Source organism: Neofelis nebulosa, chromosome 16 (assembly GCF_028018385.1).
Source record: "Neofelis nebulosa isolate mNeoNeb1 chromosome 16, mNeoNeb1.pri, whole genome shotgun sequence".
NCBI classification, from domain to species: Eukaryota; Metazoa; Chordata; class Mammalia; order Carnivora; family Felidae; genus Neofelis; species Neofelis nebulosa.
Window position 1 is genome coordinate 44,979,906 of NC_080797.1, and position 27,206 is coordinate 45,007,111.

Here is a 27,206-nt window from a genome sequence, read left to right on the forward strand (position 1 = left end):
CATAAATCCCTCCAGCGCTCCATCGCGCCTCTGGTCCCTGCCAATCACGCTGGACCACCCTCTCGGCCCGCCCCAGAGCGCACACACAGCGGGTCCGCGGCTTCGCCCGGGAGGCGAAGCTGGGGCTGCCAAAAGATGGAGTGTGGTGCGGCCGGCGGCTTCTCCGAGGAGCAGTTCCGGGAGGCCTGCGCGGAGATCCAGCAGCGCGCGCCGGCAGGCGCCAACTGGGAGCTGCTGGTGGAGACCCTGGGCTTCAGCATCTACGGGCTGCTGGACCAGGTAGCGGCCGGCCAGTTGGAGGATCCCAGGCAGTCGCTTGTCGGGGCCAACCTCCCCAGGGGAAGCGCGGGGCAGCGGCCTAGGAAGTCAGGGCCGGAGTTGGTCACGCGGAGCAGGGAGGAGCGAGCGCTGGGGCAGTGCTGGCAACTGACTTTGCCCTGCAGTTGGGAGGTCATCCGAATTCAGCCTAAGTCTGAGGCCCAGGGCGGGAGTGGTTTGTTGGAAGCAAATGATAGGGTTAAAATGCAGGACTGCAGAGTCTGAGCCCCATGCACTTGGCTGCAAGGGACGTGGATCCTCCTCCCGGGTGGGTGCCACTGATGTGTGTATGTTGGTGGGGTGGAGAGAACCTTAGGGTTTGCATACAGGTGGGAAGGAGACCAGACTTTTCAGAAACTGACTGGATGTGCAGGGTGATAGTGTGTGTGCAGAGCAGTGTGGCTGAGAAGGGAGCTAATATCATCTCAGTCATTTTAGTCATTTCATTTCGCAGCTGCCCCTTTCTTGTAAGGGGCACTTAAGAATTTGGTCTGAAGCTTTAGGGAGAAGGTTAACTTAAAGGGTAGGAGGAATAGAGTTGGTTATTAAGCAATTCTCCAGGCACTCCCGGAGGCCTTTGGAATCAGGTAGCTTTCCAGGTGGAACGATTGCGTTGTACCTGAGACCTTTCATCAGTTACAGTGAGTGATAGTAGCTGAAGGCACATGGGATAATAAATCACTTTTAGGCAAGTGAAGTGAAATCAAGGTTTACTGGCAGAGAACCAGAGTAGTATAGAGTAGGGAGGCACTCTGAACGTGTGTGTAGCAGGGCCACGGGGTGTGACAAAATGAACAAGAAGCTCACAGTCCAGCGCAGGTGGAATTAATTTCTGAGTGTAATTTCATTAGGTGCCTTGGTGCCAAAGTGGACATGTTTTCAGACAAAATCTTTTATTCTTCTGACCATTCCATTTTCCTTACCAGCCATATCCAGGCATTTGCCAAGTTTTGTCAATTCAGCTGCTCAGACAAGCCTGATATCTGGCCCCCTTCCCTTCCGTTTTCATTCCTTTGTGGTTGGCACTTTGGATGGTACCTTTCACCTAGAGTTGCAGAAGACTTCTGGCCTTCCTCCTTCCTCTCTGATCCCTTCCATCCTACACATTACAGCCTGATCAGGCACCTGAAGGAGAGGCTGTGGTCTTACCACTCCCCTTTCAGTGGCACTGTTGATTGCAGATTTAATACTATTATAATAGCTCACACACTGCATGCTGTCTTATGTTCCAGGCACTGTTTAAGTGCTTCACAGGTATTGACTTACTGAATCTTCATGTCAGTCTTAATGTAAGGCACTGTAATTATCACCTTTTTACCTATATGGAAATGAATGTGTGCAAAGGTTAAGGTGATTGCTCAAGGTCTGAACTGGGATCAGAACTCACCTGTCTACTTCCAGACCTGTGCCATGAGCAGGCTCCTGCATTGCCTCTCTGAGAGAAGTCAAATGCTGCTGGGTAGACTATACAGATCTTTCTCAACTTATGATGGGTTTACATCCTGATAAACCCATCATAAGCTGAAAATATCATAAGCTGAAAATGCATTTAATATACCTCACCTACTGAGCATCACAGTTAGCCTAGCTGATCTTAACTGTGCTCAGAATGCTGTCATTAGCCTATTGTTGGGCAAAATCATCTAACACAAGGCCTATTTTATACTAAAGTGTTGAATATCATGTAATTTTTTGAAGAGTGTACTGAAAGTGAAAACAGGATGATTGTATGGGTGCAGAATAGTTGTAAGTGTAGTGGTTCACTGCCCCTGCCCAGCATCAGAAGGTACTTTATCACGTATCACTAGCCCAGGGAAAGATAACAATTCAAAATTCAAAGTACTGTTTCTACTGAATGCATATTGCTCTTGTGCGTTTGTAAAGTCAAAAATTATAAGTTATCCTGTCAAGTTGTTGACTGTATTGAATTGCATTAAGGCTTTTTATTTTATCCTGTTTCTTTTTATTTTTTAATGTTTATTTATTTTATTATTAAAAATTTTTTTTTAATGTGTACTTTTGAGAGAGAGAGAGAGAGAGAGAGAGAGAGACAGAGTATGAGTGGGGAAGGGCAGAGAGAGAGAGACACACACACACACAGAATCCCAAGCAGGCTCCAGGCTCTAGGCTCTGAGCTGTCAGTACAGAGCCTGACACGGGACTTGAACTCACTGACTGAGAGATCATGACCTGAGTCAAAGTCATCCACTTAACTGACTGAGCCATGCAGGTGCCCCAATGTTTGTTTATTTTTGAGACAGAGAGAGAGAGAGAGAGAGAGAGAGAGAGAGAGACCGAGTGGGGAGGGGCAGAGAGAGAAGGAGACACAGAATCCTAAGCAGGCTCTAGGCTCTGGGCTGTTAGCACAGAGCTTGACTAGGGGCTCGAATTCAGGATCGTGTAATCATGACCTGAGCTGAGGATCAACAGACTGAGCCACCCAGACGCCCCTCATACTTCCTGTTTGTTAATACCATCTAAAGATTTCCACTCTATTGAGATGAGTGAACTAGTTTGGTCCCAACTTACATTTCCAGCTTTATCTCCCATGACTCATCTGCACACCCCTTGTCCTCCAGCCAGCCCAGAGCACTCTACCCTTTACTCCAGTGAGCATGTGCTTTCTTGCTTTTGTGCTTGTGAGCTGAGACAGTGCCTGGCTTTCTTTTTTTTTTTTTTTTTTTTTTTTTAATTTTTTTTTCAACATTTTTTATTTATTTTTGGGACAGAGAGAGACAGAGCATGAACGGGGGAGGGGCAGAGAGAGAGGGAGACACAGAATCGGAAGCAGGCTCCAGGCTCCGAGCCATCAGCCCAGAGCCTGACGCGGGGCTCGAACTCACGGACCGCGAGATCGTGACCTGGCTGAAGTCGGACGCTTAACCGACTGCGCCACCCAGGCGCCCCAGTGCCTGGCTTTCTATTGTGTCTTGTTGCCATTGTGTATTGTTACATTGCAGGGCCTGCCTCCCTCTTGTGGGGAGGACATGAGTGGTATTCAGAATAGTTCCTATCCCTACTAATAATACCGTATGTCTTATTTCAACCTGCTTAGGGATAAGGGTAGTCATGGTACACTGATGTAAATTACACGTGCTCCCAGGTAACTTCTTTAAGTTTAAAGGGCGTGGGATTCCAGTAGGTGTGCCCTGAGCCTCAACAGCTAGGACGGAGGGCCATTGCTCCATGGCCACTTTGTTCTCCATCTGTATTAAAATGTCAGGAGGCCCTACTGAGTTAGGATATAAGCCCTTTCCTAGAACCCTTCCTGGGTTCTAGCATTTTCCAGCATTATTTGCTGCCTGGCCCACTTTGCTAAAGCCTCATTTTCTTTCCAGTTTGACTCCACGTTTTGCCTTCTTCCCGGAAGAGAATTCCCTCTAATTTCCAGTTAGTAAATCTTTTCATCCGAATACAATACCTTATCAAAAGTGAATTCACTTGTCCCACATTCTGCACCTATCTGCCCCAAAGCCCTTTTCTGTCTTGTGGGCCAGTGGTGTTTAATCCACCCTGCATGTTACCATTATGTGTCTTTTCTTCCACCAACCCAAACCATTTTACACACATGAGTGTATATGGCCTTGGGTCCTCAGGTCCCCAACTGGGGGCTCAGACCAGAAGACCTTGGTCCTTCTGTTAGTCTTCATCTTGATTAATCTACTTGACTATTGCTGCAGGTGAGTCCAGGTGAGGTTCAGTATTTCAGTTTTTGCTTTCTGGCTTTTTAAATTCCAACAACTGGGGTAAACAGAGTGGACTTGTTTGGAGCCCTTTAATGTTGAAGGGCCAACAGGGGGTACGACTAGTCCATCTAACTTTAGGTAGTGCTACTTTGCCTCAACCCCATCAACATTTGCTTCATTCATCCTGTTTCTTAATAACCATCTAAAGATTTCCACTCTATTGAGATGAGTGCTCTGATTCTCCCCTCTCTTTCCCCATTTTCTTGTTAGTCTAATTTTTATTGGCATCTTTAACATCCATATAAGGGATACTGAGATAGGTAATCTGGTAAGTCTTGGATTGCTCGAATTTTGCAGCAGTAAGGTTACACATAGTACCCATGCAAAGGGGACCTCCTCTATCAAAGTATTTACCATGATTTGGCTAAAAGGCATATTTAATAGATGAATATCTCCATCATGATAAAGCCAGTCCAACATGACTTGCATATAAAGCATATTAGTGGCCTTATGGGGTGGGGTAGGGAAAAGCAGGTAACACTAGGAATTTTTATGATAGGAAGAATCGGGCAGCCACCCTTCTCAGTGTAAACAGATTTTGCAGTGGCTTTTATCCATTCCACCAGGTTGACTGTTCCCTTGGGAACAACCTACTATGTGTCTGGATCACGTATAGACATTTATGTTAATCCACCATGAACTGTGACGATGATCTATTTTGCATGTTTTGAAAAGACTGAAGTGTAGGGGCATTTTAGTTATCTGGTGTAAAAAATAAATTAAATTAAAAAAAAGATTGTAGCCTTTTCTGTTTATGTTTTTTATTTATTTTTGAGAGAGAGAGAGAGAGAGAGAGAGAGAGAGAGTGAGCGAGAGCGAGCAAGCAGGGGAGGGACAGAGAAAGAGGGAGACACAGAATCTGAAGACAGGCTCCAGGCTCTGAGTAGCTGTCAGCACAGAGCCCGACACAGGGCTTGAACTCACAAACCGCGAGATCATGCCCTGAGTTGAAGTTGGAAGCTTAATCGACTGAGCCACCCAGGTGCCCCATAGATGGTCACTTTTGATATACAGTATTTTGATACTTTTTCATTTTCTCTTTTTCTATTAAATCACAGGTTTTTGACGTTGAAAGTTTCTTTGAAACCGTTCTGTTCAATGCCATCATCTTTTTCATTCTCTTCTTTTTTCTACTTCCTTCGCCTGCTGTTTCCTTCCTCTCTTCTCTTTTTTCCTCCCCAGGTTGTAATGTCAATAACTTACCATTACATAGTGATTTAATTTACAAAATGCTGTCACGTGTAAGTTTCCTTTATCCCTGTAAACAAATCTGGAAGATAGGTAGGGACAGGCCTATTTTCCTATTTTACAGATGGAAATAATACCCAGTTGTTAAGTGAGCCACACAGGACCTAATTACTAGTAACTAGACATGAACCAGCCTACTTTGATAAGCATAGCACCAAATATACAGCTTGCTTCAAGGCAAGAATTACTTTCTCTTTCTGGAGGATAAGCAAAACTAGCCCCGAACTGCCACATGGTATCATGGGAAGAACATGGGTTTTGGAGGCAGACAATCCTGGGTTAAGATCTCCATTCTGCCCACTGTCATTCATTTTTTTTCATTCAGAGAAGATTCATCAAAGTGCCTCCCATGTGCTATTGCCCTCACAGGCACTGGGGATAAACAGTGAATGGGAAGATGTGCCACTGTTCCAATGAATGAGTTCTTGAACAATGAACGACATTCACTGATGAGAATAAACCCATAGCATGTAATGATACATTGGGTGAAAAATGCTATGAAGACAGTAAAGTGGGGTAAAGGGATAGAGAGATGGTATCACAGTGGTGGCCAGGGATGATGTGATGTGTTTTAGATGAGGGAATCTGGAGAACCCTTCTGCCGAGGTAACATTTGAGTGGGGACAGAAATGAAGCGAGAGATTGCATCATGCAAATATCTGGAGGAGAAATGTACCAGAGAGTGTTTTTCAAAGCGCAAGCACATTAGGATCACCCTGGGAGCTATTAAGACATGACCAAGCCCTACTCTAGAATCCTGGAATTAATTGATCTGGGTTGTGGCCTGGGTAGTCCTTTGAAAAACTCCCCTTTCATTACAGGGGTTGATCATTCTGTTGTCTCTACTTTTGTGTATGTTTGAAATGCTTCATAATCTGGTTTGTTGTTGTTTTTGTTTTCAGTGTTAAAACTTCCCAGGAGATTCAAATGGACTTGCTGGGTTTTAAATCACTGTAGTAGGGGGAACACTGAGTGCTAAGTCCCGGAGTCAGGCTAAGCTTGCCTTGTTCTCCAGGAAGAGCCAAAAGGATACAGGACTAGGGTGAATCTATGGTTGGAGAGTAGCCAGGGGCCAGGCCCCACTTACTAGCTGGGTGATGTTATTCAGTTATCTTTTCATTTTGAAATCCCAGCTTCCTCATTTTCAAAACAAGGATAATATTTACCTTTCAGAATTACTGACCTCTCAACAGTCATCAAATGAAATGGTATATGGCACAATGGTATTTCTTTTTTTTCTTCTTTTTGTGTTTTATTTCTAACCAGTTGCCAAGTGATGCTGAAGCTACCAGTCCAGGGACTATACCCTGAGTACCACCAATGTATGGGGACCATCTAGAATGGTGCTGGGGGGTGGAGAGTCCTAGAGAAGCAGTGAGTGGAAACTGAAAGGTAAGAGGGAGAAAGAAGAATATCTTAAGACAAAATCAACACCATTTGAAGACTCACTCTCCTGATTTTTAAGTTAGTGGCCACCTGGGGGAGTGAATGTTGACTTCTGAGCTGTGCCAAGAAGTCTCCCTGGTAGAGAAGGGCCACAGGTCACTTACAAAAGCGTTCCCAGTGATCTGCAGTCAGGTCTCCTTGGAGCTCTGGGCCACATCACCATGCCAGTTGACACTGTGACATGCCTACAGAGAGTAAAATCATCAGGCAGAGCTTTGCACCCTCAATTTAGACCAAGTAAGTAGTGGTCTGAGCTGATGGGGTTAATGGCTTGACTTCTTAACATTTTTAAATCTGAATGCCTGGCGCTGTGAGAAGGGACTGCCTGCAGTGTGCCTTTGTCCTTTAATGGGCCTTCTAATCAAGAAGTTTGCTCAGGAGCTGACAGCTCTTTTCCAGGGACTGTTCTTTTCTAGGCTGTGTACCTACTAAAATACAAAAAGCCTGGCATTCCTAGGAAAATGGTGTTTAGCCAGGCTGGGCTAAGGGAGAGTTTGGCCTTTAGGTGGGAAGCACAGATTTAACTCCCACAAGAACAGGTTTACTTCAATGGCTGAGAAGTTTCCACTACCACCCCACAGGTGAGATCATCATCATCAGGAGTGTCTTCACTTCCAGATTACAGGACTGTTCTGCCCCCTTCTCTCACCCTTTTACCTCTCTGCTAAGGGAGGAGTAGCTACCGGCATGAGTGTCCTAATGATTATTGGACCTGGGACACTTATGGAGCCGCATTTTACCAGTGGGCAGGGCCACCAGGTTTGAATGCAGAGCACCCATGTGTGGCATTCTTCTACCTGCCACAGACTGAGGCCAGCTCTTGTGCTCTCTTGCTCATGCTCTCTCTCTCTCCCTCTGTGTGTGTGTCTCTCTCTCCCTTTTTCCATATTCCTGAGCAAGCAGCTGGATGGATATATCAGAGCCTCAGGTCTTCCCCTCCTCACCTCTCTCTCCTGATGAGCATGTGGTGTGAGACTGTGTGAGAATGCTGGTCCCAAGGTTTAAATTGAGGGGACTGAGAGGAGAGGGCTGAGCAGGACCTCCCACTCCTGTCTTGGTATAAGCCAGGCTTCATACCCTCACCCTGTCTTTCACCAAATTCCTCCATGGGGATCACAGGAGGTGACTATTATTAATAAAGCAAAACTCTGATTTTCATTGGGCCTTCAGGACTCTGAGAGCAGAAGTGACTTGTCAGCAAAGATTTGGACATTCTGGATCCTTGGACACAATACCATACCAATTGAACCAGGGGCTGAATTGGAGTAGTGTCAAGTGGAATATGGTTCTTGCTGGATCTTCCAACCCGCTGTTGACATCAGAGTCACCACCTATGGGTGGAAGGAGAATTCTAGTGGGCCCTTCAGTGGGAATAATTTGTTACTTCACAAGCTCACAGTCCCTGGACATAATTTTGTGAGGCTATTTTATCCATCAGGGAAATTATGTAAATGAATGTATTCATGTAAGAAAGGGAGCATCCATGCAAATACGAACCTTTGAATTTTAGTCTGGGACTTTTAATGTGTTTTGTTTTTTAGGGGGAGAGAGAGAGAGAGAGAGAGAGAGAGAGAGAGAGAGAGAGAGAGAGAAAATACGAATGAGCCAGGGAGAGAGGCAGAGGGGGAGACAGAGACAGAATCCTAAGCAGGCTGCATACTCAGTGCAGAGACCCATGCTGGGCTTGATCCCACGACCCTGGGATAATGACCTGAGAGGTGAAATCAAGAGGTGCCCCTTTAATGTGTTTTTACGACCCAGAAAAGCTTAGATGGGGTGCCTGGGTGGCTCAGTCGGTTAAGTGTCTGGCTTTGGCTCAGGTTATGATCTCACAGTTTGTGAGTTTGAGCCCCACATTGGGCTCTCCGCTCTCACTGCAGAGCTTGCTTCGGATCTTGTCTCTCTCTCTGTCCCTTCCCAGCTCTCTCTCTCTCCCTCTCTGTCAAAAGTAAATAAACACTAAAAAATTAAAAAAAAAAAAGACCCAGAAAAATTTAGAGATAGACTTAACCACCTTATTTTGCCATTTAGTTTAGGATAGATACCTCTCCATAGCTACCTTTGGGTGAATGAAAACTCCAAAATATTTGTTCATGTGCTCGTTCAAGCAGTCTTTAGGACCTGTTGTGCGCCTGGCATATGCTAAATCCCGGTGATACCTGATGAATAAGACAAAGTTCATACCTTCAAGAAGCTTTAAGACAATAAAACAAGCACTTTATATATTACATAGATCTGAGTTTCTGACCTTTATCATTTTTTTTTTCTCTCTTGGAACGTCTTCTTTTAACATTTCTTCCAGAGTAGGTCTGCTGCTGAATTCCTGCAGTTTGTATTTGTTTGAAAAACTTTTTATTTCTCCTTCACTTATTTATTTTGAGAGAGAACAAGGGTGAGCAGGGGAGGGGCAGAGAGAGAGGGAGAGAGAGAATCAGAGCATTGTCAGCACAGAGCCCAACGTGGGGCTCAATCTCGCGAACCAAGAGATCATGACCTGAGCTGAAATCAAGAGTATGTCGCTTAACTGACTGAGCTACTCAGGAGCCCCTCTCCTTCACTTTTGAAGGACAGTTTCACTGCATACAGCATTCTAGATTGGTGGATTTTCTCTTTTAATACACTATATATTTTATTCCACTCTTGTTTTACATGGATGGTTTCTGACAAGATGTCTGGTGTAATCTGCATCTATGTTCCTCTATAGGTCAAGATTTTCTTTTTCTTTTCTGAATTTAAATAGGATATATTTTGCTACCTAATTTGGATGTAAATTAAAAATAAGTTAATTAAAAAAATAAATAAATAGGGTATATTTAAGGTTTTTTTTTTTTTTTTTTTGTATTTGTCCCATATGGCGTGCTCAAGATGGGCAGATTTACTTTGAAGGGTGGTCTGAGCCTGCACAGTAAACACCCATGTGATTCAAAATAAAACATAAATATGACTACGACACAAAGTTTCCTCTCTTACATGTGTAATTGCAGTACGACTCATTGGCAGTTCAGAGTTTTCCGGAGTTGTATGTTTTGGAAGTGGTGGTAGCAATGGTCTCGAGCAGGGATCACCAGACTTTTCCTCTAAAGGGCCAGCGAGTAAATATTGGAGGCTTTGTGGGCCAAGAGGCAAAATGGAAGATATTATGTAGGTGCTTATATAACCACCTAGAAATGCAGAAACAATCCTTAGCTTGTGGACTGTTCAAAAATAACCAACAGGACAGATTTGGCATCACCTGACTAAAGTATGTTTCTGACACCTGATTGCTCGGTCATTTTAGGATTTATGAGCCTGAGACTCTAGCTGGGTTCTCAGATTCCTCATCTGTAAAGTGGAAATAATTCCTGTTCTGCCAAATTTGTATGGGGATCCAATGAGAAGATACATTTTGAAACACACAGTAAATTAAATGGTTTTTGTTGTGAGCCATAGCTAAGTGTGTATGTCCTACCCAATATACTCCCCAGAGGCCTGGTTTATACCTGTTGTCCTGGTGATATTTTTACCACATCCCTTTCACTCTCAAAAGTATGCTGGTTGGAATGATAAATAATACGGTCATCCTCGCTATAACTATATGCACTTCAACAGCTTTCTTATTTATCCAATGGTACGTTTGGAGAGGTCAGTGACAATCCAGAGGCAGTATCACAGACCATGACTTCAGCTGTCCGATCACTGGCTGCAAGGCTAGGTTCTACGGTCATTATTTGAGTGACTTTAGTTGAGTTTCACAGACTTTTTTTTTTTTTTTTTTACAGCTCTAATGAGGTATCATTTGTATACCATAAAATTTACTCAGTTTAAGTGTACAGTTCAATGAATTTTAGTAAATTTATGGAGTTATGCAGCCTTCATCACAGTCTAATTTTAGAACATTTGTGATATCCCCAAAAAACACTTCTTGTGGTTGTTATCATTCCCAGTCCAGACAGCCACCAATCTGCTTCCTGTCTCTGTAGACTTGCCTTTTCCAGAAATTTCTCCGAACTCCTTTAGCCTCAGTTTCCTTGTCTGAAAAATGGGTTTCCCAATGAGCCACACTTCATATTATCATTGTGTGGATTAAGTGAGATAATCCGATATCAGTCCAGTGTCCGGTATTCAATAAGCACTCAGTGAATGTTAGCCATCATTATTATCTTACCTAGCTATGTGCAATCCTTAGGGATTAAACCTGCCATGTTTTCATAGAGAGATCTAAAATATTAAATCAGATTTACTCAACTGCCTTTTTTTTTTTTTTAATGTTTTTATTTGTTTTTCAAGGGGAGAGAGAGACAGAGCATGAGTGGGGGAGGAACAGAGAGAGAGGGAGACACAGAAGCTGAAGCAGGATACAGGCTCTGAGCTGTCAGCACAGAGCCCAATGCGGGGCTTGAACCCACGAACTGTGAGATCATGACCTGAGCCGAAGTCGGACGCTTAACTGACTGAGCCACCCAGGCGCCCCACAACTGCCTTTTTTTTTTTTTTATCTTGATACACCCTTCCAAGTGGCAGCTGTAGCTTGATTCCTGTCATTAGAATTGATGCTCTTTGGTGAAAAATGCTTACTTTTCGTAACTTCAGAGCCTGTTTACTTGCCACAGAGTGGCTGGAGTTGGTCAGCTTCCACAGTCATAGTTGAGATCTTGTCCCCTCCTGCGGAATGGGAATGAGCTCTTCTTTGAGAGGTTAAGAAAATTCAGCACACACTCAGAGGTGCATTTTCAGGATGAGACAAATGTGATTTATCAAGACTGTCTCCCAGTCAGTGAGGTCAATGCAGATGAACATCATGATTTACAGAGACGGGGTGACACCTTTCTGGATCAGGTGGGGGAGAGGTAAAGGAGGTCTAACAGATTAGTCCTCTGAGGGAGCTGCAAATGTCAAATGCAAACATTGTGACATTTTGGCATTTCTCATATGTAAACACATGAGCTCTTACAGAATTTATCCTGCTCAGGACAAATAAGTGTGCTGTTGGCAGTAGTGTTTCTCAAAATATGTTAACCTTATAAATGCAGTTGAAAATAAAATGTCCAGTTCTTTTGTGCATTTGAATCAGCACTGCTAAGAAATACAACAATCTGATGTTTAGACAAGTGTCCCAGAATAACAGAGTATCTTAAAAATTACTGATTAGTGCGATCAGTAGCAAATTGCCAAACCCTGTCCCCACACCTCCACCATTTCTTCATTTATAAAGTGGAGATAATAATATGCTTACCTCATAGGATTATTTTATGTATTAATCACCAAGCACAGTGCCTGGCTTCATACTCCATAGATGTTAGTTTCTCTAAAAAATGTGCATTATGTTACAGTTCTGAATCCTCAATTATTTAATATGGAAAAGGGGATCATTGTACCCACCTTATGAATGACAATGACATCTAATATCTGCTAAGTACTTATGTGTGAGGCACAATGGTAAGAATTTTAGATGGATTAGCTCACAATCCTCATAATCATCCCCTTAAGTACAAATTCATTTAGACCCACTCTGCAGCTGAGGAAAGCAAGGCTAGTGGGTAGAAGAGCTTTGACCCTACTGGGTTGTGACTCTGAGCCCATGAGGTAACCACCATGGGGTATTTTCTGGTTTTTGAGATGACTCTGGAATAATACACGTAAAGATAGCAAAGCACTAGTCCATTGAAAGTTCTATTATTCATCCTTTCCCATTCCTGCCTATCTCCTGCTCTGGATCTGAATCTCTACAGAAGAGGCATCTAAAAAATATTCCTCTGGCTGCTTGGAGGCCTGTTAGACAAACACCAGGCTTAAGGCCTCAGGGGAGCATCTCAGTGGGCGGTCCATTCTGGGTGGTCCAGGGAAGGAGCAAGAGCACTGGCTTGGGGACCAGAAGGAACAGGTTCCCGTCCAGCCTTTGCAACCAACAGCTTCATCAGTGGGACCCTTGGTAAGTCACTGACCTCTTTTACGTAAAGGTCTAAGGCCCCTTCTGGCTCTAAGATGCTATGTGATGGGTCTTCTTTATCTTAATCATTAGACTGTGGTTTGGAACAGTGGTTTGAAGGAAATGTGCAGATAGTAGGGCTAAACAGGAGACACTGAAGGAAGTAGAAGGGCCCATATCACCTTCTTTCTGGCTGTCCCAAGTACTAGCTGTGGGACTCAAGCAAGTAATTTAGCCTGCCTGAGATAATTTCTTCACATAAAGATGGAGATAACACTAACATCCCCATCTCTATCACAGAACTCTGTTAAAGATTACATGAGGTAATGAATATAAACCTGAAAACTGAACAATTACTAGTATTAGTAAAATAATTTATAGCAGGTCAAAGTGACCAGAAAACTTCAAATACAGAATGCATGGCTATTGCATGACTACTGACATCACCAGGGGGAAGTATGTTCCAAGCTCAAAAGCCAAGAATATGTGTATGCCCGATTTCCTCCCAGGGCCAAGGATACAGTAAGTCCTAGCAAGTTTATAATTTTATAATAAAATTTGTTAATTTTTTGTAATTATACTTTTTTCTGACCTAGTGGAAGGAGGTGGCACTTTCTGTAACAGTGTGTGGAGTTTCAGATATGCAAAATTAAATATACTTACTGTTGATTAACACTGGTCATGATCTCTTCCCTCTCTTCCTTGACAATGCATTGTAGCAATGCTTATGTACTTCTGTACTGTTTTAATGGATTTATACATAATAGTTTCTCCTTGTAAATGCATCTAAGTCTTATCAGCACTATTCTGGCCATCTGCTTTTCTACTTTAGAGTAATAATGCCAAGTAAAAACAAACCTGGACTCACAAGGAGAGATTTTTATCCAAAAGGATTATTGCAAAGTGGGGAGAGAGATTATTGTAATAGGGAGAACGCTTTGACCATAAGATCTGTGAATGTCTCAAGAATGAGGCAAAAAGAGTTTTTCTTTTATAGAGATGAGTAAACAAGGTGAGAAACCAGTGTGAGGATGTGAGATAAAAGGTGGCATGCCTGGATAGTAGATCAGAGAATATTTTGCCCTGAGGCTAATCTGTTCTCAGGAGGGGCTGTATGCTGGCTCAGCCTGAGGGTGGGCCAACATTTAGGGGAAGAATGAGAGAAACTTAACCAGTCTGGTTCACAAGCATTTTGTTCTGATCGGATCAGTGGGGACAAGCAGTTCAGCTAATCATTTATGAGGCAATGCAAGGGAATTCAGAGCGTCTGTGTCTGGCCTTGTCACAGGTAAACAAGGGCAGCATCTGGGAGTCTTATCTAAGTCCTATGGGGAATGATGGTTCTTTGCAACAAGCTCTTTTCTGGAACACAAAGGAGAGGGGAGTTTTCTTAACCTTCACTGTTCCCCCAAATCACAGGACTCCTGTAAAATTCATTGTTGGAAAGGATCATTTTTATCAATTAAGATTGCTTTTAGCTGCAAGTAACAGGAAACTGTACAGTGACTCAAAGAGGGGTTTATTTTTCTCATTTAACAAGTAGAGCAGGGGTCAGTAGTTGATGACACTGGTTTAGCTGATCAATGATGCCAGTAAAACAATGAGTCTTTTTAGTCTTCCTCCTCATGTTTGGTACCTCTTCATTACAAAATAGCTGCTGTAGCTCCAAATAGCCATAGTCAAACCAGTGTAGGAGACCGGCAAAGTCATTAGTTGTGTACATTGCCACAGAGGTTCTCTTAGCAAGAAAGAAGGCACTCTGTGCTACGGTAAATCTTCTGTTTCTTCTGGTCACTGTATTCTACACAAGGTATTTACTGATTCTCTACCACCGATTAATTTTTTTTCAATTTTATTCATACATGGAGAATTAGAAAAATATACACCAAGTTTTACAGCATGATAAATAAATGGAGACATTCTTACAAATGATTTTCTGGAGGAGCTTCAGGAAAGCCAAGAATCTCTTGAGTAAACTTAATTGGAATCATTTATTGAATCATCTACTGAATCTTACACATAATGCAGAAAGTTTATATTTCTAATTTTAAGGAGATCTTACACATCAGTAATAAAAACTTTGCCCAAATCAAGCCAAGCTTTATTCCCTTTCCTATCTATTTGCACAAACAATGGTACCCAATCCTGATGAGATGTTCCTGTGCTATTGGCAAGAGTATACATTGGTATAAATTCTTAAAGCCTTATAAAAAGCATGAAGAACCTTAAACTTATAAAAAAGCATAGAGAACCTTTACTAAAATCTATCTCTAAGGAAGAATGAAAAAAATTAGAATTATGGACCAAGTTGGTCCATCTGAAATAATAATTATTCCAGCAATATTTATATTTGTAAAAATATTAGAAACGAAGGACTGAATGAGAATAATTAAATTAGGTCTGATCTCTCCATAGAGAATACAAGTTGTTTAAACCATATTATTCCGATTTTGTAACATATAGAAGTATTTATGTACTTAAAAGAAATAATGTCAAATATTACCAATAGATCTTTGTGGATTATGGGGTTACATGTCATTTATATTTTCCTTATTCAGTTTTTTGCATTTTCCAATTTTCCTATAATGAATATTATTTCTACAGTTATAAAAAATTCACTTTATTTTTTAAAGGAAAGTAAAATCGTGTGTATGTTTGCAGAGATCCTTGTCAGAAAGAAATAATAGGTGAAAAGGTGCCTTGATCCAAGAATTTTGGTGGGCTGTTTGTTACTTGAAAAGAACATTTTATTGATAGACGAGGGAAGTGTTACCAAGCATTTTGTTCCTCTGGAGTCCTGGCATTTCTCAGTTCTGCCACGAAGGGAGTGTTTAAAGGAAGTTGTAACAATAGTTCGTTCTTCTGTATTCAAGTAAATCACATCGTTTTATTTTTCTCTTTCTAAGAGGGCTTTCTGTTTTTCTTTTCTGTGATATGTATAGGACTGAGGTCACTAAGGACAGTAACTAAATTCAGAAGGGGAAGGGAAGCAGTGTAAGGAAACAGTTTGTCTTAATTTATCCAGATAACCAAAGTTAACTCATTTAAGCTGAGATCATTATCTCAATGCATAATTATCCCTTTTGCTCAGTATGTACAGAAAATGGGGCCCCAGCATTCCTGAACAGGGAACTGTCTCTCTTCCAGAGATGATTAGTAAATGTATGAGTATGTATAAACCCTCACTATCTTCCCATCTGTGTGAGGGGAGGGCACAGGAGGGAGAAGGAGGTGTTTCTCCTGATGTTTGTCTTTTGGGGTATACAAACTAGCAGATCTAAATACCTCGCGTGCTGTGCTCACAGCATGTGAGGTGTTTAAATCTGCTAGTTTGTCATTTGCTGGTTGGAAACCTTTGGTATAAAGTCACATACTTTTAGAGCTGGAAGAACTTTATGAATTCCATTTCAATTGCATCTTCCATTTCTTACCAGTTAATTTAACAGATAGATGAGATTCTTAAACTAGGATATGTTTTGCCCTGGGTTATGCCCCCTGAGCCAGGAAGCCCTTGTAGCCTCAAGATCTCTAGAAAGCTTCACCATGTTTACCTCTTGACTTCACATGTTCGATTAGCCAATAACATTGCTTTAGCACATGGAAGAACGTGTCATTCTAAAAGCATCGTTTTTGTTTTATTTGTTTGCTTTTGCATGGAACTTAATCTAAAAGCCTTTGGTTTAATCTTAACAGTAAAGCCTTTAGGCAAGAGGAGGGTCAGGAATTGTTAGTTGCCATTGTAGGGAAAGTGAAATGCATAACATGGCCAACTCTAGCCCCAGAACCCTCACAGAGGAGGATATGGTCTCGCATGAAGGAAAAAAAAAAAAAGGCCAGAGGTTGGGTGGGGGGGGGGGGGGGGGGGGAGGAACTCTCATCCTTTGGAATCTAGAAATGGTCTCTCTCTCTCTCTCTTTTTTTTATAAAGAGGACTAATGTGATTTGAAGCTGATGTTTTATACACAAGTTCTTTACATAAAAAGGAAGTTGTTGACAAATTCTTTCTTGGCATTGATAAAAACAATGTGTTAGGTTTCATTATGCCCCATGGATATCTAAAATAGTAACCTGTCCCCTGAGCATTAGCTGCCTATATGACACTCCCACTTGGATGTTTAATAAGCATCTTAAACTCAAAAGTAGAATTCTTGATATCCCCATAGCTCACTTATCACCTCTTCCCAAGTGTTCTCTATCTTAGAGCATGGATCTCTCATTTACCTAGTTCAAGCAGAGGTTCTAAGTAATTCTTTACTTTCTCTTCTCCACAGGCAATCTGTCAGCACTTCTTGCTAACATTACTTCTAAATATAACCCTAAATCACTGACTTCTCTCAATCACTGTTGTCACCTCCTTGTTTAAATCACCATCATCTCTTATCTGCAGAACCATTATCTGAAGACCATTGCACTGGTCTTCAAACCATCTCCTTGCTCCCTTATGATCTATTTTCTACCAAGCATCAAGGATCATCTTTTTATTTAGTGTTCCTCTGTTTAAAGTCACTCATTGGTTTTCCTTAGTAATTAGAACAAAATCTTTATCCCATCACCCTGGTTTACAAAGCCCTGTGGAGTCTGGACACCACTGTCTCTCTGACCTCAGCTCCTACCACCTCTCCAATCCACAGTTCTCTGGATCTTATGACTTCCTGTTTTTTGAGCATGAACGTTCATAAATGTGAAGGTCTTCCCTATACCAGGAATGGGTTTTCCTTATCTTCCCATGGCTGGTTCCTTCTAATATTTAGAATAAGATGTTCTGATAAAGGTTATCCCTCATAGAGGTCTTTCCTTATTACTTGATTACATAGGACACCCCTTGCCCCCAAAACAGGCACCACTGATGACATAACTTTCCTTATATACAATTCAAATTACCTAGATAGCATTTATAGCCACCGCCACCACCACCACCAATGTCTACAATAAATGTATGATCCACTAGAGCAGGGGCCTCATCTGCTTTTTCATTATTGTGTTACCAAGACCACAGAGGAGGTACCTCAATAATTGGTGTTGTATGAACATCTGCTTTTCATATGCTGTGTCATCCGGCTGTCTATTTGGAAATCAATAGATTGTTTTGCCTGTTCTGTTTTTACAGCAGACTGGACTTTATGAGTATAAAGTCTTTGGTGTTCTGGACGACTGCCCTCCGGCTTTACTCGCAGATGTCTACATGGACTTAGACTACAGAAAACAGTGGGACCAATATGTTAAAGGTGAATAACGTCTATTATTAAGAAAAAAAAAATCTAGAAAGTAGAATCTATTGTTACTTATTCCAGCTAGTAGAAAGCAACAGGTTCAATTTCTACTATGTTATGTTTTATTTTTAATTTTGGCATGGAAGTCTTAAGTGTTGGGCTGAAACGTGATTCCTTTGTGATTCCTTTGTGATTCCTTGCATTCCCTTAGCTGCTACTCTCCAGTTTGCTCTGGGGGCTCCTTTGTTCTCACTGTAAGTTCAACATCATCTCACATATCTAGGTAGTCATAGGCAGCTTCTTGGAGGAGGTGGTGTCCGAGCTTTGTTTTGGAAGTTGAATCAAAGTTTTATCAACAAGAAGAATGCATATAGGTGAGAGGGTGAGAAGGTGAGGGGATGGGGGGCTTGAGGCCATCTGAGGCCCAGGGAACAGCATGAATAAAGGGAGGAAGGCATGAAACAGCATGGTATGTTCAAAAACTGTGAGCAGTTTGGTTTTATTGTGTTATTGGGGTAGCAGAATGTAGAGCTAAGGGAGGAGGAAGGTCCAGAGCTCCAAGGCTCCAGTTCTTAGATTTTACCCTGAAAGTCAAGGAGGAGGGGAAGGGTGATGCCCTGAAGGAGAATGCCACCTGTGAAAGGCATTAAATAGGGGTTCCTCCTGTCACTTAAAGGTGGGAGTGGCCTCTGCCAAATCAGTCACAGTGGAAGAGAACTGCAGAACTAGCCAAGGTGCATGTAAACTCTGAAAGACCTTTGCTATAGTCAGGACTTTTGGTTGCAAGCAACAAAAAGTTAACAAATGCCAGTGTAAGAAATGGAAAAGAGTTTATTGGTTTCATGGCATTGAAAAGTCCAGGGGTATCTGACTTCTAGGACAGCTGCATCTAATGCTTAAATAACTTCTCCATCTCGACTCAGTTTTCTTCTGAGTTGACCTAATTCTCAGGCAGATTCTTATGTCATGGCAAAGATGGCCACCAGAAGATCCAGGCTTATAGTCTAACCATATAAATAATAACCCCACAGGAACAGGAAGGAGCATTCCACTTTCCTGCTCACGGCAGCCAGAGCCCCACAATTTGCTCTCATGGCCTCCTGTGGATGTTTGTCATGGTTGTGGTCTCCTAGTGTTTTCCAGTACCCTTTCTATCTAGGAAGAACTGTGATACTTGTCCATTCAAGGGAGAAGCCAGATGTTCTCTGTCCCAGTCTCCTCAGGGATGTAATATAGATGTTGCCAGTAAGACACACATGCAGCTTCAGTGTGAGAGAGAACTGCAGCGTCCAAAATCAGTTTTCTGGTGATGGTCAGGGCTAAGGTGTCTGACACTGGGAGAAACAGTTGCAGAGCCTCTGATGTTTGGTACTTGGCATCAGCCATTCACACTATGGTGTCTAGTCCGGTAGCAGCAGTAGTTTGGCTTCTCTGGAACAATCCTGAGGTTCTAAGCCCAGCTCTGGTCCTTCTACATATTCTGTGAGCTACCTGAGGGCCTTTACTAAACCACAAGGTAAGACCCTGGCCAGATGCACCATCCCCGAATGAATCACTGTGGCCACATCTTGCTCATTTTCCCAGCCCTGAAATTAATGCTGAGTCAGTCCTGCTTAAACCGCATAGTCAAGGAGGGGAAGGGTGAAGGAGAATGGAGATCACTGGTTCAAGAAGGGGGAGGTGATGCTGAGTATGCAAAGGTCACAGATGTCTACTTCTTCCCTTTCTCTCAAGGGCTGTCTTTAGTCTCTTGTGGCACCAATGGGCAAGCTCTTTAATCCATGGTCTTCTAACAGATTTTCCTCCCAAAGCTGAATTAAAGAATACTTTTTCCCCATCAGCATCTCCTTAAGGGTCTGTCATGGTTACTTCAGCAGCCTTGGCTTGCCTCCTTCTTTAAATAAATGCTTAGTATGAAGGCATACTGCACAGCTTGGGGTCAGAGGGTGTACATGCCATTGAATGCTTTTGCTCTCTTCAGCCAAGTTAGCTGCTATTTGCACAATATAGAACGATCAAATATTAAGGGAATCTGGTCATTGCAGTCATGGCAGTGTGTAAAGAAACAGGGGAGAGAAGCAAGACACTTAGGGTTAGCCACAGCTATGCCACTTCCTAGCTGTTTAGGAAGGACACTGCCCTGGCTAGAACCTTCATTTCCCAGTTGAATGCACTAGACTGGGTGACTCAGTTCAGGGCTAGCTGTAATAGGTCAAGAAATCTAGAGAGAGAAATCAAAAGCAAAACTACTGGTACTCTAGTGACATCTGCTGGCTGCCCTGATTTTAAAACCTGAACGTTTAGTTTTGGATGCCTGATTTTGTTCCATTGCATTGTATTTGAGAATCTTGCTTGTGCTATACAATGGACACATTTTGTTATTTTATTTTTACTGTGTTTTAATGTCTACTAGACTCTGCTCTTGGGCAACAAGCTTTTAGCATTAATGAATCTTATTTCTCCTAGAGTTCTGTGCCTTATGAGTTAGTGGTTTATCATTACTCTCAGAGATAATCACCCCTAGGCTTCTTGTTAAATGAAGCCCAGAAAGCTTCCAGATACATTAACTTCTTTTGTTCTCCTTAGAACTCTATGAAAAGGAATGCAATGGAGAAACCGTGGTCTACTGGGAAGTGAAGTACCCTTTTCCCATGTCCAACCGAGATGTATCCTTTCTCAAGGCACATCACTACTTGACTTCCTAAGTGTTTCTGTGCCCCTTGGCTATTGCCCAGTGGTGTCATGCCCATGGCAATGTGGACAGTGTTGTCCTTTGATTCTTGCAGAAACATCTGCTGAAGCTGTTGCTTCTTGTGTGGCTTTTGGAGACCTCAGAGTGTGATTTCTGGGCCTGACCATGTGGAGCGTCTATGATTGTGGTCACTGGAGGGCAGCTCAGACTTTCCTGGAAAGTTTTCTAAGGCTTGAATTTGTTGGCTCCAGAAATGGGGACCTGGAGAGAAGTTCTTCTAGTGTTTGCAAATTCCCTTGATCTAGAGGTGGAAGTGAGCACCCAGGGAGGTAAAGTGACAGAGGCATACATACAGAGTGGGGACTGCAACTCACACCCTCACTTTTCCAGCTCTCCCCATCTCCTCTCCAGTTTGAGTGACCCCACAGCGATCCCTCCTTGACTGCTGGCTCTGGGTACTGGGGATATGTTTCTTCCCCAGTTTCCTCATTTATCATTAAAGCAGTTGAATGGAATGTGGGGAGTTTTAGCTAACACTACAAGGTTCTAGGAGGCCCTCTCAGGATAAGCCTCCTATGGGGGATGGAATTTCAAGGACAGGCAGGGTGGGGGCAGGATGACTGAAGGGTGAGGTTTCCACCCCTTCACTGTCCTCTTCAATCACAGCAGTCAAGTGTTTTACACACTGAATTTCCATAGACGATCCTTTCAGCAAAGGGTCTTGTGGATTAAAAAAAGTTTGGAGAGCCACTGAATTTCTAGCTCTGACATTATACAAGTTTGTATGTTCTTAAATAATTATTCACAAGAAAGAGAAGGAGCATGCGGGTGTGTTTTATAGAAATTGTGTGTGTGTGTGTGTGTGTGTGTGTGTGTGTGTGTGTGTGTTGGCCTCTAAGTGTATGTGTTTACCTTGGCTCCAACCAGATTATAAAATCCTTAGGGGTTTATTTTTATTTTTATTTTTTTTTTAACATTTGTTTATTTTTGAGACAGAGAGAGATAGAGCATGAACGGGGGAGGGTCAGAGAGAGGGAGACACAGAATCCAAAACAGGCTCCAGTCTCTGAGCTGTCAGCCCAGAGCCCGACGCGGGGCTCAAACCCACGAACTGCGAGATCGTGATCTGAGCTGAGGTCGGACGCTTAGCCGACTGAGCCACCCAGGTGCCCCTTAAGGGTTTATTTCTTGCCCGCATACTGCTAGGTAGTTGGTACACACATGGTACATATTTCAACAGATCGTGGATTACTTCTTAGGTTTTATGTGGTTACCTCTGATCCTACCAACAACTGTGCAAAGTGAGTTCCATCATCCTCATGTTGTAGTCAAGGGAACTGATGCAAAGAGAAGTCAGAACTTTGCTGTGGTTTACACAACTAGTGGGTGGCGGAGGCAGGTTCTGGACCTGGGTGCAGCTCTTTCCAGAGATGGTGACCTTGACCAGGGCATGAGTCCATCTCTCTGACCTCACTGTGACACTGCTGGGTAGGTCTTAGGAGTGGACACTTGGGGCTACTTGAAGTTCTATTTAATTGGATTTCCAGGCCCCACAGTCCCACAGTGAGTTTCTCATATGCACATATGTCTCTCCACTAAGGGTTAAATTTTTGAGAACAGAGAATAGCGCAGTGGAAAAGAACATTCATTTTGAGCCAGAGATCCCAGACTGAATGTGAGCTTATTCCCTGATTTGTTGTGTGATTTTGGAAAAGTCCCTTCACTTCTCTGGACCTCAGTGACCTGGTGGTTCTCTGTTCATAGGCTCTATGGAAGGTCCAGCAACCTCCCAACCCTTTGAAGACCTTTGCCAAGTCTTAATAGATCAGCTGATTTTTCCTCAATGGAGTGTCAGGTGATATCTGTCACATGAGCTGAGCAAGTTTTAGGAGAGAGTAGGACAATCTTGGCTGTGAGGAAAGAGGCCTGGGGGAGGAAAGCCAGAGCCAAAGCAAATTCATTTCTCCCCCAAGACATTTAAGAACTTTACTCGTCAGTCCACAGAGAGCAGGGGCAACAGCCCATCCTGCAGGCTGTCTGAGTGAAGGCTGGGACCACTGTGGGTGCTGCAGAGACTCTGAGGTGGCATGGGGCTATGGTTGTTGCTGTTATAGTAAGTATAATTGTGTTATACTTAGGGTGACTTTTTTTTTTTTTTATTGTTTAGTCTTTGAATTTCTTCTAGTGCAAAACCTAAAATTCTATTGAGGCCTGTCTAGCTATGAAAGTCTAACTAGGTTTGGGGGCCAGATCTGGGCTTGCATTCAGGTTCCAGTTGAGCTATGGGTCTTTGGCAAGTTTCTTTACTTTTCTGAGCCTCAATTTTGTCATCAGTAGGATGGGGATACTTACACCGAACTCACAGGGACCATTTCAGGATCAAAACTGGTGCTACATGTAAAGCACATAGTAATGGCTGAATAAATGGTAACTCTCACTGTTTCTTAGGATTAAATTATCTTCTCTAGAATAGTGCCATAGACATAGTGAGTGTTCTACAAGTGTTTATTGAGATGAAATGGCTTTGTTATTTTTGGTGAATCAATGTTGACCCAGAGGGGACATCTACCTACTAAACATTCAGGTGCTTAGGTTTCTTCCTATGACCAGCAGGTGTAAGTAACATTGCTTGGCCATCCTCTGTGCATAGAAGTCAGCAACTAGAGCTTTGGAGGAGGGCAGGACAAAGTTTATGGGGTGCCTGTTCTGCCCTGGTTTCTCCAGTGCTCCCACCAAGCATGCCTGCTGAGCAGTGTAACCCCCTTTCCCTACAGAGGGAAACTTAGCCTCAGAAACAGGGAGTAACCAATAAAGAATCACACTGCTGATGAGTGATCAAACCTCTGATACCTCACAGTGCCTTCTTAGAGAAGGGAGGAGGGGTTTCTGTATATAATTAAAAGCATCAAGGACTCGTTCACAGGTAGGTAAGGCATGCTGTCAAATGAGAACATCAGACAGTATGGGACACCATCTTACAGTGCAGATAGAGAGACAGGGCAAGGAAGTGAAGTAACAGTATAAGGGAACAAATGCCAGGTGAGAGGAACAGAGTCCTCTCCCTTTGCCTCTGGCTTGTGGGGTTTCCTTCTGCCCATCTATAAGGCTGGCATTGATATCATGCCTTGACTGGCAGTACAGTACATCTACATCCGGCAGCGGCAAGAGCTGGACGTGGAAGGGCGGAAGATCCATGTGGTCCTGGCCCAGAGCACTTCTGTGCCGCAGTTTGCCGAGAGGCCTGGTGTGATCCGGGTAAATCGGTACAAGCAGAGCCTCGCAATCGAGAGTGATGGCAAGAAGGGAAGCAAAGGTAAGGCCGGGGCGCATGTTGGTGCACTGACCAGGGCCACCTGTATCAAGGCCATGCTGATTGTGAGGCACATAAAATTCATGGTGCTTATTCCCCGAGTTCAGAGAACAGGCACGTGTAGAAGACAACACCCGGAGAGAGACTCCATTCTCCCCCAGAAACTTGAGTGCATGGGGGACATTTAGATCTGACTCAGCCCATTCTTTACTGACTCTTGCACTGTCTAGATGAAATTAGAGCCAGAAGGTTTAGAAACTCTCACTTTAGATTGGTTCTCGGGATACATACGTTGGGCCTGAGGGTGGGCAAGAAGGCTGGCAGCACTGTCTCTGAGGACGCAGCTCCTGCCCAGCAGAAACCCAGAGACTCAGGACTTGCTTCTCTGGAGTTCCAGCCCACGTGGAGAAAAGCTGTGAGCAGAGTAGGCATACGCAGCCGCCTACAGTACTGGAACGAGTGTGGCCTTGCATGTGAGGCAAAATCTGAAGCTTGGTTCTGACGCTTTTCACATGTCACCTTGAACATGCCACCTAACTTCTCGGAGCCTCCATGTTATCATTTATAAGCTCGGGTTTGTTCTTACCGACTCCATTGTACCATGAAGGTAATAAAGAGAGAAGTAATTAAATGAGATACTATATCCAAGTGTATAGAACATTGCCAGGCATTTAATGAGTAGCAGCAAAATGTGCCTGTGACTGTGATTTAAAAATGTTTACATATAAATATTCTGGGAGACAGGGAAGAGAAGTCCTCCTGAATCCTGTGCCCCCTCCCTTCTTTCTGAATCTAAAAGGGGAAGGTTGGCAGGGTTTGTTTTTGTCTTTGTAACATTTTTCCTCCTGAATTGTCTTTTCTTTCTCCTCTAGTTTTCATGTATTACTTCGATAACCCGGGTGGCCAAATTCCGTCCTGGCTCATTAACTGGGTCGCCAAGGTGAGATCCCAGGAGGCAGGAGGGGGAAGTGTGTTTGACAAATGTTGACTTAGTCCAAGGGGCTGTCCGGCTGAAGAGACATCCTATCTCAGGCCTAATGAGGCTCTTTTATGAAGCAGCTTGGTTGAGTGACTACTGTTAGGACTGAGGTTGCCAACACCCAGGATGTGGAGGCTGGGACAAAAGACAAAGAATCCTTAGCTGGAATGTCAGACCCTCCCTACCGGCAACACCCTGCTGGGATCACTGTCTGGATCCTCCTGACAATAGCCTGCTCATTATAGAGAAAATGGGGCCTTTAGACCCTGCCCTGCTTATGGAGGAGTCTGGAAGGCTAACCTGGCTCCAGAGACAACCAGATGTGTCCAAGCCTGGAAGCCCCCAGTTTTGTTACTGCTGTTGTGTTTTGTTTCCCTGTAAGGAGAGGGAACTGCTGTGGTACCGGATCAGTGCAGACTGCCTAGGGACCTGGCTTGATGAGAATCATTCAGCCTGCTTTGGAGGAGACCTACTTCTTGGTGGGAGGGCTCAGCACATTCCCTGGAGAGTGAAAAGCGCACAGGCTTTGAGTCAAATACATGTGATGTTGAATCCTGGTCCTGCTTCTGTCTGTGTTATCTAGGGAAGCCATCAATTTCTTCCCTTTTAAAAATGGAGATGGATACTACCAACCCTGTAGAGTAGTAGTAAATAAAGCAGTGTCTGGGGAAAATCTTGTACGAAGTTCGGCACTGACTAAATAATAAAATAGCCTAACCCTTTGCCCCCACAGCCTCACCATTTTCTAATTCTGTAAAAGAAGTCCTTTCTCTGATTTCTGTGGAAGAATCCCACAACCCAACCCAATCCCATTTCCTATGTTTTTTCTCTCCAAAAAATGGTGTCTCAGAAACATCTTAGCTTTTTACTAGTGAAAGCCAAGGCATACAACAGTGTCCCCTGCTGTCTAGTCTCGCCTGTGCCTTGGGTCTTCTGTCATTATCTGTAGCAACGTTCTGTTGAAATTGGACAGGGGACCTACTGTCATATTTATTATTCTCAAGGCATCTTTGTTTACCTTTGCCACATCCCAAAGAATCAGGAGTAATGTCTGTGAAGACACAGAAGTGACAAGTCTTCTTTGCTTTGCAGAATGGCGTTCCTAACTTCTTGAAGGACATGGCAAAAGCCTGTCAGAATTACCTCAAGAAAACCTAAGAAAGGGAACGAATGGTGTGTCCATGGAACGATGTCTCTGCAAGTGCCACAGCCCACTGATGCTCAGCTTTTCTTTCACTATTCTATCTTCAGAGGCCTGCACACTGTCCCACACATCGTCCCCAAGTGTGTTTGCCTGATGCCTGGCTTCCTTTCCCACTCTCCCCACCCCGGGACTGGCTGCCTTCTTCCACTATTGAATGTGGGTCAGATTAGGGAAACTTTTGCTTGTTTATTTTTAAAAAGGGAAGTCCTCAATAGGGAACACAATCATTCCATTGTGCCATTTTAGGGGAATGGGTGGGTGGAGGAACAACAAATGCAAGGGCAACCAATCCTGGCAAGCTGGCTGCTTCCCAGAATGTGACTTCTTGCAACCCAGGAGGGGCTGCTGGGATGCCATCCCCTTCAGACTGGACTCTTGGTGCATCAGACTGGGAGACACGTGCTGATGTCCATTTGCCTGATGCTTTGGTGTGTTGATTTGGCTGGGGTCTGAGGTGATGATCCAGTAAGTCTTTCCACCATTTGTACTTGTAGAAGATCATGAGCTATTTTGATTTCAAACCATGTTGAAACACATGGCAGGCCTGATTACGCACTTAATGTGATAGCCATGTTTTCTCATCATCTATGTCTGGGATTCTCTTTCCCACATGCCACTGGAGAGAGGCTGACCATACCTCACTTGCTCTGCGTTTTATCAGAAACTGAGGCATCATGATGGCTCTCTGGTGGTTTGCAAAAGTCAAAATACTGTGTGCACAGCTGTGATAAAGTGTCTTTATATGCAATAAAATGAATTTCCCTTCTAGAATGTTTGGAGATTCTGAAGGGAGAAGAGTTCACAACCAGGGAAATATTAATTAGTGGATTGGATGACTCTACAACTTTTTTCTCAGGAATTCTACCTAAGATGTCTGCCTCTTCTACCGCTAAAAGACCTCCAGTTTCCTGTTTTCTCCTGAATTTTCATAGAGCAAGATATTCTGTGGCTCAAGGCATAGCCTTAATGATCTCAGGGAAAAATTTTAACCACTGTGTGTGATGGCACTGAACCCTGATTAGGGGTCATAGACATTTAGGATGTAAAGCCAGAAGCAAAGGATTTATTAAAATGGGATACCTCAGACTGTATGTTTTCTCTCTGGGAAGAAAACAGATTGAATACCAATAAATACAACGTGACATAAA

At 43.3% G+C, this 27,206-nt stretch overlaps 1 protein-coding gene across 2 annotated transcripts; it reads left to right on the forward strand.

Moving 5' to 3' along the window:
* Positions 1 to 27,206, forward strand: PCTP (phosphatidylcholine transfer protein). 2 transcript variants are annotated; one of them, XM_058703154.1, is made up of 6 exons: positions 1 to 279; positions 17,774 to 17,888; positions 20,460 to 20,539; positions 23,707 to 23,878; positions 24,748 to 24,815; positions 25,947 to 27,206. In XM_058703154.1, exons 1-6 carry the CDS (start codon positions 136 to 138, stop codon positions 26,010 to 26,012), a joined length of 645 nt encoding a protein of 214 aa, XP_058559137.1. In that variant the 5' UTR covers positions 1 to 135; the 3' UTR covers positions 26,013 to 27,206. The 2 variants fall into 2 exon arrangements, with proteins under 2 accessions (XP_058559137.1, XP_058559136.1); XM_058703153.1 differs by having other exon boundaries at positions 8 to 279; positions 17,771 to 17,888.

Excerpts from the sequence above, each read along its gene's own strand:
- PCTP (XM_058703153.1), top strand. The coding sequence starts at position 136 with ATGGAGTGTGGTGCGGCCGGCGGCTTCTCCGAGGAGCAGTTCCGGGAG. Across the intron at positions 17,889-20,459 it reads GTGGGACCAATATGTTAAAG|AACTCTATGAAAAGGAATGC; the intron begins GTGAATAACGTC and ends TGTTCTCCTTAG. Across the intron at positions 20,540-23,706 it reads TTCCCATGTCCAACCGAGAT|TACATCTACATCCGGCAGCG; the intron begins GTATCCTTTCTC and ends CTGGCAGTACAG.